Source organism: Staurois parvus, unplaced genomic scaffold (assembly GCF_062004578.1).
Source record: "Staurois parvus isolate SC_StPar_1 unplaced genomic scaffold, SC_StPar_1.0 ptg000258l, whole genome shotgun sequence".
In the NCBI taxonomy this organism is placed as follows: Eukaryota; Metazoa; Chordata; class Amphibia; order Anura; family Ranidae; genus Staurois; species Staurois parvus.
Genome location: NW_028318054.1, coordinates 8,627,501 through 8,643,551, shown reverse-complemented (window position 1 = coordinate 8,643,551; position 16,051 = coordinate 8,627,501). Strand labels below are relative to the sequence as shown.

Here is a 16,051-nt window from a genome sequence, read left to right as displayed (position 1 = left end):
GCACCAGAACGGAGTGTAGTGTGAACTAAGTAAAAACGTCTCTGGTAAGCATATGGAGTGCGTTTTTTTTTTTTTTTTTTTTTTTTTTTTTCTTTCTTTTTTTTTTTTTCTTTGTGGTGTGAACTGGCCCTAAAGGAGGTCTAGCCACTGGCAGTTGATTATTTATTGGACATGTAGAACAGATGGCTGTAGCATAAGATTTTAGCTGTGACTATTTTCTAAAAGACTTCTATATCCTCACATGTGCCTCATGTCAGTACATATGATTAGAGTACTTTTTTTTAAAGTGCTGGATTGCGGAACCTGTGAGCAAGAAGTGTTTTGATCTGCATAGCCTTCGAGGGACAACATCTCTTAAGTAACATAGATAACCTCATCAAGGTTACTAAGGAGGGCAAGGGAACGCAGTGTAACTCCTATCCTAATATTAATCACTGGTTCTAAATAACTAATGCAGTAGGGAACGGGTGCAAAAAGGCACACCCAGCATCTTTCCAGATAACTGTTGTCTTTATTCAGTGCATTTTGTTTTTTTAAAAAACATTCTTACATAAGTATCGCATCATGTAGTCTTGTGAAAAACTGTTCCATATGTAAAATATAAGCAAAGCTTACATAATAGATTACATGTGTATAACTGTTTAACACTTTTTCACACACCACACGAGTGTTTTTTCACAAGAGTGTTCAAGGACTTGTAGCAGCTGGATGTTGACAGACTTGTATCCAGGTACAGGGGTAAAGTGGAGAATGCGGTTGCTCCTTGTTGATCTCTATACCCTGACCTAAGGGTTTCCTCTCCGAAGCCTGTTCCTCATCCTGGAACTTTGGGCAATTCAGCGGGCTCTCCTAGACTAGTCAGGTCTACCTTGGGAGTGTCCTTATCGGGGTGCGGTTGGACACTCTCATGACTGTGGCATGCATCACCATTAAGGAGGGACAAATAGTTGTGCTGTTTAGGGAGAAACAAACCTGATCTTGTCCTGGGTAGAACTTCTGTCCCTCTCCGTCGTGCATGTTCTCGTAGTGGAAAACTGTCAGGCAGACTTTCTCAGCCCTCAGCTGAATCCAGGAGAATGGGCCCTTCACCCAGATGTTTACATTGGTGGGCGCTGGGTGTGGATCTCTTTCCCCAAACTTATTAATAGAACTGTTCCAGATCCAGCCAGAATTTTAAAGCTGTGGGAACTGTAAAAGTCCTCCCTGCACTCTCATGTGACTTTTACCTGCTCATTCATGTGTAGAGGGAATGGGAAAAGTATTTTTTCTTATTTGATCCTCCGCTCTTGCAGGCCCTTCCTCGCTGCTAAAGCTCAGCAAAGTGTACCTCTCACACTGTCCATGCTATCACAAGGAATGTTGTTCATCCCTTGTGATAGTAATGAAAGTGAGGTTATTTTTTTTAAGAGACAATGTAAGGCGAACACATATGTAGGTCGTGCATGCATAAGTAAATGGTGTTTGCACACATGAGGTATCAAACATTACAGCAAGAGCACTAATTCTAACATCAGACCTCCTGTGTAACTCTAAACTGATAACCCGTAAATGCTTTCAAAGCGTCGCCTGTTGAAATTTCTAAAGCAGAACTATACTAGCCTCCAATCCCGCGATGCGCTGTCCTGGAGCTCCCCTTTTAGCCGCTGACATCTTTGGGCAGGCAGCTTCCGGGTCCCGAACGCTGGCCGTTGTCACTAGCTGGGTGAGGGTAACGTCATTACCGCACATGCGAGGGAGTTCCGTCAAATTCAGCATTGCCGAATTTGTACAGTGAGCTGCATCGGCACAGCTCATTGTGCAGGGGTGGCCAGGTAGATAGCTTTAAAAATATAGCGTGTGTGCCCGTTTTTTAATTTTTTACCTAACATTTAATTTTAAGTATCGTAGTGTCACCGTTCCAGGAGTGTGCGCAATTGTAAAGCGTGACATGTTGGTTATCTATTTACTCAGTGTAACATCTTTTATATTGTTCCAAACAATTGGGTATTCTATTGTGTTTTTGTGCATTCCACCCCACACTAAAAACTGTTTGAAAAGCCACTGCACAAATACCGTATAACAAAGAATTGCAGCACCCAGCATTTAGTTCTCTAGTACCTCTGCTTAAAATATGTAATGTTTAGGGGTTGGAAGTAGTTTTCTAGCAAAAACTGATTTTACATTTGTGGCTATTAGGCTCCATGCACGCTGGATGTTTAAATAACGCTGGTAATGTTAGCTGTGTAAAATCACATTAAACACATGAGTTTTTCAGTGTTTCTGTATTATTTTTTTTAGCTGGTTTTTTTTTTTTTTTTCGCATTTGCGGTTTTTTTTAGACTGTTTCCAAAAATGCTGGTTTACTGCGGTTTACTGCATTTTGCCGTGTTTTTCAGCGTTAGAGCGTTTTACAGCTAAAACACTCCTCTAGAAACCCACTAGTTCTGTTTTTTTTTCCTGCCAAAAACGTTGATTACAGTCTGTGTGCATGAACACACAGGATAACATGCTGGGGAGTTTATTGGCTGTAGAAAAAGTCAAAAGCCAAAAACCAGCAGCTGTAAAAATGTCCAGTGTGCATGAGGACTAAGGCATTGTACAGTTTTTCAAATGTTTTTAACTAAATATTTTTGTTTTTAATGCCTATACCTATATTCCCTGAGTCATTTATTTGCCTTGCCTTGTAATGATGGGCTCACATGCTATAGCTGCGATTTATAGTGACATGGCTGATTTGATTCCCCTACATCCATATATTCATTCACCGAACTTGTCCCTTGCTCACCAGAGGGACAGTTAACTTTTTTCCAGGTCTCACAGAGTCCAGGTAATGCCTTGCTGTTTCCTCTGTGTTACATCACAGATGTGGGAGTGCTAATGTGATGAAAACACGTGTCTTCCTGCATGGTGATCTCTCTAGGAATTGTTTGTAGCTATGTTAGATCTAATTACTGTACCTGCACCAGTGCTAGACTGAGGCCCACGGTTTGTGGTATGTGTAAGTGTCAGTTCTTAGACAACACAAACAGAACCTTCTGACATGGGAATATGAAGATTTACTCTACATGATCATTGCACATCTTATGGAGGTGAAAAACAAGGTGCAGGTAGGAAGGTTTATAATGCTTTTTAAACTAACCTCTTAATTTTGCACAATTACCCAAACCACAGCTGTTCATTATAATATACAAATTATTTTATATCTTTTTCCCCTCCTCCATCTTTTCTCTGCACACCTCCCTCTGAGGCTCTTTTCCCTGCTCTTGAGCAATGCATATATTTATGGTCATGTTCATGGTCATGTTCACCTCTCCATCCAAACTGCAAATCCCATAATCATTGTGCTGTCAATTCTATTGCCTTTGCCTCCCCATTAATGTTCATTTAGGTATAGACAGCGATTTTTATCAATAGGTGTTTTTCTGTGCTTTTATGTACCTGTGCTGGCTGCATTGGAACGTTTTACTGTAGTCCATATTGACAATGCACCAAAGAGTAGTTATGTTTCCACATACCATAGGACAGTTTTGAGCTAATGTAGCCACACCTTCCAAGATTAGCAGCCCCGCCCCCCAGTACTTACCTGAGCCTGAATTCAATCCAGCGCTGTGCCTGAGAGCAGCACTGCTGCTCACTGTCTCTCACTGGATATGGAGGTAGCAGTGGGAGCCATTTGCTCCTTCTGCTGTCAGTCAGATCCAGTGAAGAGGTGGCAGGACCAATCCAGGCTCTGTCTGTCTGTAGAGATAGAACCCAGCTTGAGAGCAACCCCGCACATCTGCCCCCCATAACGAGCGCTTGCTGTGAGGAGGTTTGAAGCAAAGCAGGTAAGTATATGTATTTTATTTTAAAAAATACCCTTTAGTAATGCTTTAACCACTAAAAGATCGGGCACTTTTACACGTTCTCACACTTTGAATGACAATTGCGCGGTCATGCAACACTACCCAAACTAAATTTTTCTTTGTTCTTGGAACTAGAGCTTTCTTTTGGTTGTATTTAATCACCACTGGGGTTTTTATTTTTTGCTAAATTAACAAAGACCGAAAGTTTTGGGGAAAAAAAGTTTCTTTGTTTCTGTTACAAACATTTGTAAATAAATTGTTCATAAATTTAGGCCAAGATGAATTCTGCTACATTTCTTTCGTGAATAACCCAAATCCGTATTTATTATTTAGTCTGTAGGAGAGTTATAGAGTTCACAAACTATGGGATATTTCTAAAAATTGATCAATCCTCAAGTACTGACAGCCAATCTAATTTCTTGAGGTCCAAAAATGCAAGAACAGTACAGATATCCCCCAAATGACTCCTTTTTTGCAAAGTAGACAGTCCAATGTATTTCATAAGAGGCATGGTGAGTTTTTTGAAGTTGTACTTTTTTTGTAATTTTTAATGAAGAAATTAAAAAAAAAAAAATTCACATTTATTACATACTGTTGCCAGTGCAGTACAACATCATCATATGACTGGTGTGGCAATGATCAGGGACACTGACTAGTGACAGTAAGAGAAAAAATTTGTTGGTTTTTTTTTATAATTTTTATTAAATTTTTTCTCAAGATATTTTTTTTTCCTATTATACCAAAGTAGTATAATGTTACCATTGTGCTACTTTGGGGAAGTGATCAGTATATTTATTTTTTTTACACAATTTGCTTATAGCAAAGAATTTATTTGCTATGAGCAAGCATTTAACTGAATGAAATCGATTCATTCAGCTTATTTTGTTGTGATTGGCCACGGCTAATCACATGACAGACGGCTGTGATTGGCTCAGCTTGTGCATGTGATCGTTGTGACCATTCACAGCTAGACACACTTGTATACAATGGATGGCATAAAAGGAAGCCATCCATTGTATACAACTATTATGTGACCTGCTGTGAATTGGTCATAGCATGTCACTCCAGCTAACATTTTATAAGCAATTTCAGCAGGTTTTTTTTTTTTTTTTGTGCTGATAAAAGGTTTTACAGGAACAAAACTGATTGTAAGCACCCCTGCCAGTATTAAATGGTTTGCCTCATTCTCATAACTGTTTTTTGTCTATCACGTATGACAGTCTATGGGCCGTGGTTGTGTTTTTTTTTTTTTCTTTTTTTTTTCTCTCGACATTATGGCCACTGATACAAACTGAAATTGTAGGGAAATACTTTGAAACTTAGTCTGTAACATGCATTATACGTTGCCTATAATTACATCACGTATATGAACATATCCGTGGTGTAACTTTCCTGAAAAGAACGGTAATTTTCTTTTGCATATTTTAACTAGTCCAGTGGGAGAGTGCTTAATACTGGCAATATAATTGCAACTATTTGTATTGTTTACCAGCATCTTCAGTGAGTATGGTGAAATACTGCTGTAATTTCATCTTCAGTATCATTAGCGCATTCTGTCACCAGTTTTACAACTCATAACTGTGGTAGCAAAATATGTATTCTATATTGGCAGGATATTTTCGTACACATAGAAGGCCAAATGCTGGAACAAAGAAAATATTTATCCACAATTTTTTTGTTTTCAGTAATATAATTATTCTTGCTAAGTGGTAGGAAGGATAATTGCAGGGAAACAGCAGTGTGCTCAACAATGGCTGTAATGGCTGGGGTAGGTGATATCACCCATAGGAGCCTATCAGTGACATTACCACTTCCAGGCATTACAGGCCATTGTGAGCCTGCTCTCCTTTCCCTGAAGTTGTCCTTCCTACCTCTTAGCAAGAATAATTCTATATTACCTAGTTTTTTAGGAGGTTTTAGAATGTGTTGAATTTTGGGTTTAATCATTGCCCTAGGAGTATGATTACCCTTAATGTTGGCTGTTCCTTTTCTTGTAGCTGGAAGATGCTGGATCAAACAATTTGGACAATATTTTAAGCAGGTACATTTCAATGGGACATCCGCTGCCACAGCCAACAAGCACCATGAACCCTTCACCTGGACCATCTGCAATGTCGCCTGGTTCAACAGGTAAAATTTTTTTTTTTTTTTTTTTTTTTTTTTATCCCATTTTACTGCAAATACAAACATTGGCACTGTGCCCTTTCACTGGCAAGAACTATACTTTTCCTTGATGTCACCAGTCATAAATATCTGAATCATTCCCCCCCCCCCCCTCCCTCCCGTTCTGGAGTATGACACTAATACAGTGACACTCTAGAATATAGAGTTACAGAAATGGATAAAAGTTGGATATTGTGTCTGATATATGTAATGTGACATGCCTGATGTAGGGCATTTGCAAGAACTTGGTCTTGGCAGGTAAATTGAATACTGCTAATTATCTTGCAAAAAACACAATGGTACCTGCTGGCTTCATTAATTGAGGACATTTCATCTTCATTGGAAGGAATTTCTAGTTTGAATATTGAGTTTGCTATATTACCTTCTATGTAAATACCATCTATGTTTAAGACCATTTTTACGGAAGGACTACTGTGAAAAGTTGATTTGTCACTTTATCCATACATTTGAGATGGAATGATAGAAGATTGGAAATGTCGGGATCTATGTATTATTACCAAGTAGAAAGTACAGCCCTTATTTGTAATGAGAAAATACGGTTTCTCCAAAGCACGATACTCTTGAGGAATATTTTTCTTCTACCCATCATTCTTTTAAGGGATTCCGGTTCTTCTATTTAACCATAAATATGAAATAGAAAGATGGTAATCGCTAGTTACTGAATGTACTGATAGGAAATGAAGATCACTATCAGGTGCATGCCTATGTGTAATTGCATTTCTTAGTCATCAGGTTTAGTCACAGCTATCCCTTTAGTCACATGAATCTGGCAGACTGTTCGAACATTTCACACTCCAGACATCTATCAATCGGTTTCCTTTGCCTTGGTAAAATCTTGAGTTCTTTCATGGAGTGATTGGCGTGAATTTAATGTCTAGGCTTTTAGGTGATGCAGAAATAAAGAATTGTTCTCGCACATTCAACAAGATAACTTTTGCTTGTCTCTGCAGAACATTCAGTAAACAGTGACTGTCTTCATTTCACATTGTTATCCCAATGTTTTGGCCTGGGTGTGATCTCTTTTCTCTATAAGGTTTATGGAGAAAGGGCAATAAAAACAGGCAGTTGATCCATGTTTATACAACCCCCTGACCACCCTCCTCCAAATTTAATACAGCAGCCAGAGGGGTAAGTTTATATTTCCCTGATGTGGCAATTACATCTCGGCATGCTCGCCAATTAATGTGATTGCACTGCAAACATGGCTATGGTGGTTGCTGTGCTACTGCATTCAATGTAAAATCTCCATTGGGTAAGAAGAAAAACCCTCTGGAAGTCAAAAAACAGATGTGCAAGAGACAGCAATATTGTCTACTAAAAACCTGCTACTACCAAAAAATCTCTGATCAGAGAATGGTAAAGCCTACCCCCTGCGTGAAATATGTTCGTGCCAACACGCCACCCAGAGAAACTTGTTTGGCTGAAGGTAATGTGCTCCACCAGGTAAAGGGGAGTCCAGAATCTGGCTTATATGATTGTGCGTTCTCTTGTTAGATTGTTAAAGCAAAGCCCCTGGCAGTACCTCAGTCCCAATCCATTTGCCCCTCCGCTATCAAAATTCACATATTAACCCTCTGTAACCAGTTCTCCCAATTGGAGTAAACCTAAACCAAGTCAGTGCAGAGAGAACAGTTGTTAAAAAGGGCTCCAGCTAGGCTTCTCTTGAAGGGGTTCCCTGTGGGTCACTTCCCAACAAATACATAGTTTGAGAACTTTTTATATAAATGCCTTAAATGTTTTGATATGTTCTTGGTTAGAGGTTTTATCTTTCTCTTTCAGTAAAATTCCTGTATTTTGTCATTTTGCTGCTAAATGTGTTTTTTAATAGATTACACACAAGCTAATTATTTGAAACCTATGGAGTATTGTGATCATTACATGTGTACATTATATCTTCTCTAGTCTTATCTAAATCCATATTCTAAAAATGAACATAGGTTTGCCTCCTTTTATTTAACTCTCTTTGGGACTTGAAAATGTTATCATATAATGTCTGCAGTTCTATCTTTTAATCCTGCCAGAAAGCACTTTCATTAAAGCAGAACTACAGTTCATCTGAGCACCATAAAGCAAAAACTGTTTTAATTCATTTTCAACATTCAAAGCAAAATGCACCCTTCCGTCCATGTCTCAGTGCTTTATTTTGCACAGACATCACTTTGAAAAAGTGCATTTCTGGCCATGGCCATCTTGAGTAAGGGCAGATGATAAATTGAGCATTTACTTCCTAGATTCCATTTGCCCCTAGCTAAGGCATGCAGGCAGGAAGGTGTATTTGGCTGAGAGAACCTCTTCTGAAGACTCCTGGGATGTATGACATTTGCATGTAAGCACACTGATTGGGATGGTTGTACTGTGCACAGCCACCACGAGCAGTGTTGGAGATGCTCAGTAATCACTGGCGGGTAATTACAGGCCGGGACCCAGTGATTGACAATCTGCGGGCGCGGTAGGACGCACACCCCCTACCTGGAAATGCAAAATGCCGTGTGTGTATATACGTGATTCTGAGCACAGCCACCCTGTTGCGGTATATCTGCTATAGGACGGTCCTTAAGCAGTTAACGTTTTCATACAGTGAAAACTCTTGCTCCCAGGATCTCAGTGCAGCGATCTTTTGGAGCGTACTCCTGATCTGTACTACAAGCAGATGTGTAGATATACGTGCCTGTACATTCAGCCTAAATCATCCCAGAATCGCGTCTACACTTCACTTTTGCCTACTTTCTATTGTGGCTTAGCAAAGCGTAATTGGAAGTTTAGGACCATTCTATCTGCCAATGTCACAGCAACGGTAATTGCATTGATGACTGTTGACAGGCAGAACAACTGGAATCTACAGACCATAAACGTGGAACTGTGCATGCTCTGAAGAGTACAGAAATTAATGTGAAAAAAATGGAAGCCTGTGTATTTTAATCAAGTCTACCATATATAAAGTTTTTTGGCAGACGTAAGAGCTGCATACTATAACGGGTGTGAAATTTTATCTTTCTCAGGTTTATCTAATTCACATACACCAGTGAGGCCACCCAGTACATCAAGCACTGGCAGTAGGGGAAGGTGAGTGCACTTTTCTAATCCTAGTCTCTAACCTTTCCATAATCCTTACAGAAAAACAGAAATGTGGACATAGTGAATTAAAACACTGTACAAGGCCTAGGACTGAAACACAGTTTCATAAACCAGAAAGCAGAATGTTCTGCTTTTCCTAATTTTAAACATCCTGATGCAGATGACTTCCGGGATTTGCAAACTATTCTTGTATTTCTGTGTGCTGTGTCACCAATGTGTTTTTAGAAGAATAACCTACATTGGGAAGGTGCAGTTAATAGCTGCATGTACCAAAAATTGATCCGAAACTTACACCACATTAATGCCATGCAACCTAGAAAAATGTCTTAGTTTCTAAAGTGGTAGGTCTGTTTTCTCCGGGCCTTCGTGCATTAAAGATGACTTTACTTGCTGAGTAGTAGCTCCTGCTTTCCTATTTTATTATACTGTATGTGTCGATTATTGTATAGGGGTACCATAGTTTTGTTGTTTTTTGTTTGTTTTTTTTATTTACAGAGTGTAGTCTTTCTAAAAGTGTATTTGAATCTTTTGGTTAGTTTAGATCAGCCTTTCTCAACCAGGGTGCCTTGAGGTTTCTTCAGGGGTTCCTTGACTAAAAATTGCCATAAACTTGTATACAAGCCTGCCTTTTAGTTACACAAAGCCACAGGCCTTCATTGTGCACCATTATGACCTTCTAGCTGTCGGCATAATAACAACCAATGACATCAGTTGATAAGAAGGATGTCAGCTGCCTGCACAGCATCCTAATTTGCCCCTCCCTATCAGTGCTGGGGTCACTTTAGCTCTGTGATGGAGAAACACTGTGGGAGAAGAGAAACACTGGAATACTACTCAGTACCAGTGTGCAAAAGTGTATTTGCTTTGAAAGAATAAATCACATTTAGAATGGCGTGCTCTTTTAAAATTATGGACAGTCTTGTGGTACCCCATTTTAGAATGGGGTGCCTCAAGACTGTCCAGAATTTTAATGGCTGCCTCGGGACTGTCCGTAATTTGTAAGGGTGCCTTGACTGAAAAAAGGTTGAGAAACACTGGTTTACGTGCACAGAACTTTTAGAGTTCTATAACCCTTTCCCAACCCCATCTCCGGAAGCCTTCAACTGGGTCTTTATGCATGGGGCGGCAGGAGGCGGCATGGACTTCCCAATCACATGATCCCATGGAGCCCATCTAATCATAACCAAAAACCAGGAGCCATCTGTGATAGCTCAGTCATTGTGCTGGGAAGGTGCAGTGAGGGCCAATTCACGCTGACTTATGCTAAAATGTATGGAAAATGCATGTGCATTTTCAGTCATTTTAGTTGCTTTTTAATGCTTGCTGACATCCGTTGACATACATTTTATGTCTGTTGACACACATTTTGACGTCCATACTCAGCATTCTAGTACAAATAGGTATGGTAGAGCTAGCATGGGAAGTGTTTTCATTGAAGGCTGCTACAAACCTGCTCATTTAAAAATTTAGCTCTGATTTTTTTCTACCAGAGTTTACTTTTTGTGCATATTCACATCCTGATGCAAGCTCTTTGGTTAAGCTTCCTAGCCTCTTTTGTCACATTGCAGCTTTGAAGGTACGGTGTCAAACTGCAACTTCATTGTTGATGGGCAATGCATTCCCTCACAACTAGTTGTTTAACTTGGCCTTTTAGACTAGTTGTTAGTGCAGTTCTCATTAAATATGTCTTGGTCATGAAAGTTAATTTTGGGTATGTTTTCACTACCGCATAGTTAGTGTTACTAAACCCACAACAGTAAAATCAGTCTGTATATGCAGTAAAGAATTCTTATACTCACTGTGGAATCTAAGGGGTTAATCCTCTGCATTGTTTAAAAAGGCTGTTTGATCCTTTCTTCTCAGCCCCTCCTCTTGTTGAAATGACCACCTGATAGACTGAATCCGTAGTCACATGCTCAGTTTGGTGTGTATTGCTAGAGGTTTTTTGTTTTTTTGTTTTTTTTTTCTTGAGCGAGTGCATGTGATAGCACAGGACCAATCAGCACTGTCCAAACAGAGGGTCAAGGGTTTCACATCCTAGAGCAGAAAGAAAACGCCTAAAAGCTTTAACCAGTGCTCTGCTGAAGTCACAAGACTGCTCTAACTGCTGATGAGAAAAAGTATTTAGCAGTTTATATTTACTAAAATAATTGCATTTCCTTGCCTTGTTGTGTGTACTGTAAGAGACAAGATATAGTGAATGCAGGGTCCTGGGTTTAGTAACACTTTAAGTGTATTAAGAATTTCCAATTTTTAAAGATTTTTTACGATAATGATAAAATGTATAGAAATTTTCATTCAGGAGCTTGCTAATAACCGTAACATGTTTTAAGATTTTTTTTTTTAATTCAGAGCTTACATGACTTAGTATTGCTAAGATGTGTGTTGTACAAACATTGCTTCGTATCACACATTTATGTAGTTATATTTATGTAGTTATATAGCAAGTTGCTTTAGGGGAAACTCTACAAATATGTAACGTCAATATAATTTTTAAAGGAGCTTATTGATTAAATTTACAGTTGTGGATCCAGTGGTAGAACAGTTGATCGAAATGCTTTCAAATCGGACACAGTCAAAGTGAAGCAAGAGCCTGGAACAGATGATGTGTGTAGTTTCTCAGGAACCGTTAAGCAAGAGAAGTCTGAAGATGGGAGAAGAAGTGCATGTATGGTAAGCACATGTATTAATGTTGAACATATTTTAAAGAAAATGTTACATTATGCGTATATATGTATATATTTCTCCATATGTTGTTCTATCTACATCCTCCAGTTGTCTTTAGTCCAGCCTTATGTTTCCAAATCATCCTTGTATCTTACTGCACAAGCAGCCATCTCTTCACTTACAGTATTTGGGTTATATGGTCAAGCAAAGCCTTTGTGAAATACTATACTCAAGCCATTGTACCTTGAACCTTAAATGCCAGTTTTTAAAAATCAAAATATCTCATGCACACGGGCGTATGAATTTATGCTGCAAATATCCTGGATGTTTTCTGCCAGAACTTGACAGGAAAAAATGCCTCTAATGCAGCATATGTTCATGCGTTTGTGTGTGTGTGGCATTGAGAGTAAATGCATTCTACTGGCCAGAATTGTAATTCATTCTGACCATTGGAATACATTTCTGCTCATGTGCATTTTACACATATAAATTATGCTGGTGAGCTCGCAGCTTGTGTGTGTGTTTTTTGTGTTGCTAATCATTGGTCCTAAAATAAGGATCTAAACACAACGGTCCAAATATTTAGACTTAAGCGGAACACTCGTACTACGCTGTAAGGGTTAAATGCTCATTAAGTCTAAGCGATAGAGGAAAAGACTATAATACTCGTCCTCATGTGCATTGCAGGACTATTGGGCATGCACTGTATGTGATGACATCAGAGTATGACTGCTGCCTGGAGAACCTTAGAGAGAAGGTTTTGGCAGACTGGTCGCACAGTGTAGAGAGAGGCTGCTGGAGTGAGGAATAAGCTAAGTATTAGTTTATTCCTCTACCCCAGACTTAAGTGGTTAAAATTTGCTGTGTGGAGAGTCCCCACTGCAAGGATATTTTTTTCTCTTGTACCCGAAGTTGGGCTTAAAATCGTAATACATGTGGAGGCTTGCTAAGAGAATTGTTCTATTCGCACGCTTATTCATCTTGTCTGTGTTATAGTTTAGCCTAGCTTGTTGTGTTTGCATGTTCAAATACTCCATGGAAATCAGCATTTTCCTATTGGTATCTTTTTACTGTGACATTATTTTGTATGAATTTGCTGAGTTGATTTGTCCAGAAGGTTGTGAAATGTTTGCTTTATGTTATTGGTTTAGTGAATTAAAGTACACAATTCTATTTTTACTAGCTGAGTAGTCCAGAGAGCAGTCTGACTCCTCCACTCACCACCACCCTGCACCTTGAAAGTGATTTGGAAGCTTTGGCCAATCTAGAAAATCATGTAAAGACTGAACCTAACAGCACAAGCCGAAGTTGTGAACAGTCAACACATAATACCCTTGTCAATGGAAAGTCTCCAATCCGTAGCTCTATGCATCGATCACCACGAGGAGGCAGCGGAGGTGATGGTACGAACAAAGATGAAGATCCAAATGAAGATTGGTGTGCTGTGTGCCAAAATGGAGGAGACCTTTTATGTTGTGAGAAGTGCCCAAAAGTCTTTCACTTAACGTGTCATGTACCCACACTCCTTAGCTTTCCAAGGTATAGCAATAATATATTTGCATTTTTTTTCCCCTCGGTGTCTCTTCCTACGACTGTATGCATATGTGTATATTCAGATACAGTTGGATTATAATGCTGCCTGCAGGAGGACTGAACATTGGCTAACAGAAAAAAATGTATGCCAACCTCCATTTAACCTCTTCTCTACCCAGCTTGCCACAGTTCTTTTGCTAGTGTTTTAGGTTGGAAACCTTTTCCTTTGTTTCCCAATTTTCGATGTGATGCTTTTCAGACCTGAGTGTACTGTTTGTTTGTTTTTTAAGCTTTAGAGTGCTTTCCAGGTGCGGCATCTCAGATGTGACCCTGTCTCTGAAGACTCATTTAGTGAGCAAGGTCAGTCAAGCTTGCAGCACTGGGTGCTACCTCTTCTAACATTTGAGCACCTCTTTTTTAATTTCCCCACCATTTCCAGTTTATCACATCAAGGAGTAAGATTGAGGGAACTAGTACTAATATCTGTTGGGTGGGTCGACGCACACTTTCCCCATTTAGGCTTCAGGAAGAGCTATTTTTCGGCTACTGCTCTTCCTGCTTCTGAAGCAGTATCTGGAACTCTGCTCTTTTTTTTTCACTGCCTGCCTACAGTGACCTGGCCAATTCAGACCACCCTCAACACCAATTGCCTGGGTTTGTTAGTATTAGTGGCCTTGCCTCATACTGGGCCTAGTTGCATTACCATCTATGTGGAAGAAACATATCTTGGCTAAGACACACGGAGAACAGTCCCACTGCCCACAGTGAACTCTGTCCATTTCCGAGGCTCCAGTCTTGCCCCCCCATAAGTTAGTTTACCATTCCTTTCTTCAGTCTCCAAGATTGGACATCGCCTAGGTGTTGCTATGTCTTCACTTGGGAAAGATCTCCATGTCTGGTAGTCTCTGCACTGAATAAGGTCTGCTCACCTGGGTTCTCAATTGTCTGTGTGGAAGGCAGAAAATATTGCTGCAGGATTCAGTATCCCATTAGACTAAGAAAAGGTGTAACATGCTGGGTTCCTACTGCAACCACTCTTTTGGGGGTAAGCTGTGTTTGGGGAGTGTGATTTGGAAGGGACCTGATTGTCTTGGACTTGGGTCCTCCTCTTGCTGCTGTTCTGAGGTCTTGTGAGAGATAGGTGCTTTCCCTTGTTCTGGCCTAATTTAGGTGAATATACTTACAGATATTTTGCTGGACTAGAGTGGCTTATAAAATGCTTAGGACTTTGTTCTGGATTAGGCAGGTCCTGCAGAGTTCTTCTGTCAGAACCCAGAAACACCTCTGGGTGTTCATCCTATTTATTTCTGGCACACCTTTTACCAGTTTGGCGCACCAATCTACCTGGTGTGTGTGTCTGTGTGTGCCTCTTATGTGCATCCTACCCTCTTTAGTGAAACAGACTTTTTGGGATCATACTCTAGATTCCTCCACATGTCCCAGGGAACACTAGCAATCCTTTTTGGGTTGTTCTGCTGTGCTGATTCTATCATAATTGAGATTTCCTATTTAGGAAGTTAGACAACCTTCTTCTCATGGAGTCTTCCTTCCCTGAATCCGAAGGATCGCTTGTGGAAGGCTTGGGTGTTTCTCTGTAGACCAGATGATCTTTTCTTGCAAGCCTGGGGTTGTCTGATGTCTGAAGACCTGTTCTCCTGGATGCTTACTCCAGTATTTTTCTGTAAATACATTCATATTTGTGGTCTTTTTGTCTGTCCTAGTCACATAGTTTCTATCTGTTGTGGGTTGTTGATTCGCAGCCTCTTATCTCATGATCATCATTGTCTTGGACTTGAGCATTGGGTAGAACCCCAGGTGGCTTCCTCCTGGGGATTGATTGGTAGTTTTCTCATCTTGCAGGGGCTTTCTCAACAGGTTCACATTTGGGTGTTGGTCCTTCAGGTGGTTCTGACTTAGTTTTAGTCTTTTTTTTTTTTTTTGGTCTTGTCAATTCCTTTTTCCGCCCCACAGTTTGACTGCATTTGGACATCTTTATCTGTATCTGAATTTTTGTGTAAAGAAAATAAAATTTATGTACTTAATGCAGGGCTCGACAAAACCCAGGTGCCTGGGCTTTTGTCAGCCCATTCATGGACAGGTCTCCCCCTCCATGAACTAGTGGCCGACACTCACTTATCACAGCTCGGGCTAGCTTAGCCTCGCTTTCCCTTCCCCCAGGTCAGCTGTGCCCGGTACAAGGCCTGGCAGGGGAGGATCCATGAGTGTGCAAGAGGGGTGGAACCTGCACTACTTTCCCACACTCACTCTCAGGTGCTTGCCTACAGGGCTGACGTCAGCATACAGGCAGCTTAGACAGCTACTTGAGAGCCCCCAGTTCAGAGAGCCCATGGAGCGGAGGATGCAGCCTCCCGAGCTATCAGCACTGTCAGCATGAAAGCAAACCACTAAAGTGTGAGCCCGGGCAGCCATGGATGAGTGCTCCGAAGACAGCCAGGGTCATCAAGTCCTGCCACCTGTGACAGTGGACAACCCCATCTCCAGTATGGTGCCGACTTCCTCACTAACAACCAGGTGCACTCAGGACGAGCTGGCACAACTAGACCATGCTGGCCGGGATCCAGCACCTTCACTCCAACCTCACTCTGCATGTCAGTGAGTGAAACAGTCCCATCTTTTTTTTTCAATACCCCACCCCATCATCCCCTAGGGATAGTGACCAGGGAAGGGGGGGGTGCAGATGGTGTTTTGGAAGGGTGCAGCAGTACCAGTGTGGGTTGGCTGGAGAATGGTGATGGAGCAGTACCAGG

General features: G+C 40.6%; 1 protein-coding gene across 2 annotated transcripts in view; it reads left to right on the top strand.

Annotated features, from left to right (window-relative positions):
• The window catches only part of TRIM33 (tripartite motif containing 33), a 214,152-nt gene that overhangs the window by 179,722 nt on the left and 18,379 nt on the right, over window positions 1-16,051 (top strand). For both annotated transcript variants that reach the window (XM_089681085.1, XM_089681084.1), the window contains exons 12-15: window positions 5,822-5,954; window positions 9,008-9,071; window positions 11,606-11,756; window positions 12,934-13,289. In XM_089681085.1, coding sequence (XP_089537211.1) covers window positions 5,822-5,954; window positions 9,008-9,071; window positions 11,606-11,756; window positions 12,934-13,289 — 704 coding nt within the window. The remainder of the gene's footprint in view (window positions 1-5,821; window positions 5,955-9,007; window positions 9,072-11,605; window positions 11,757-12,933; window positions 13,290-16,051) is intronic.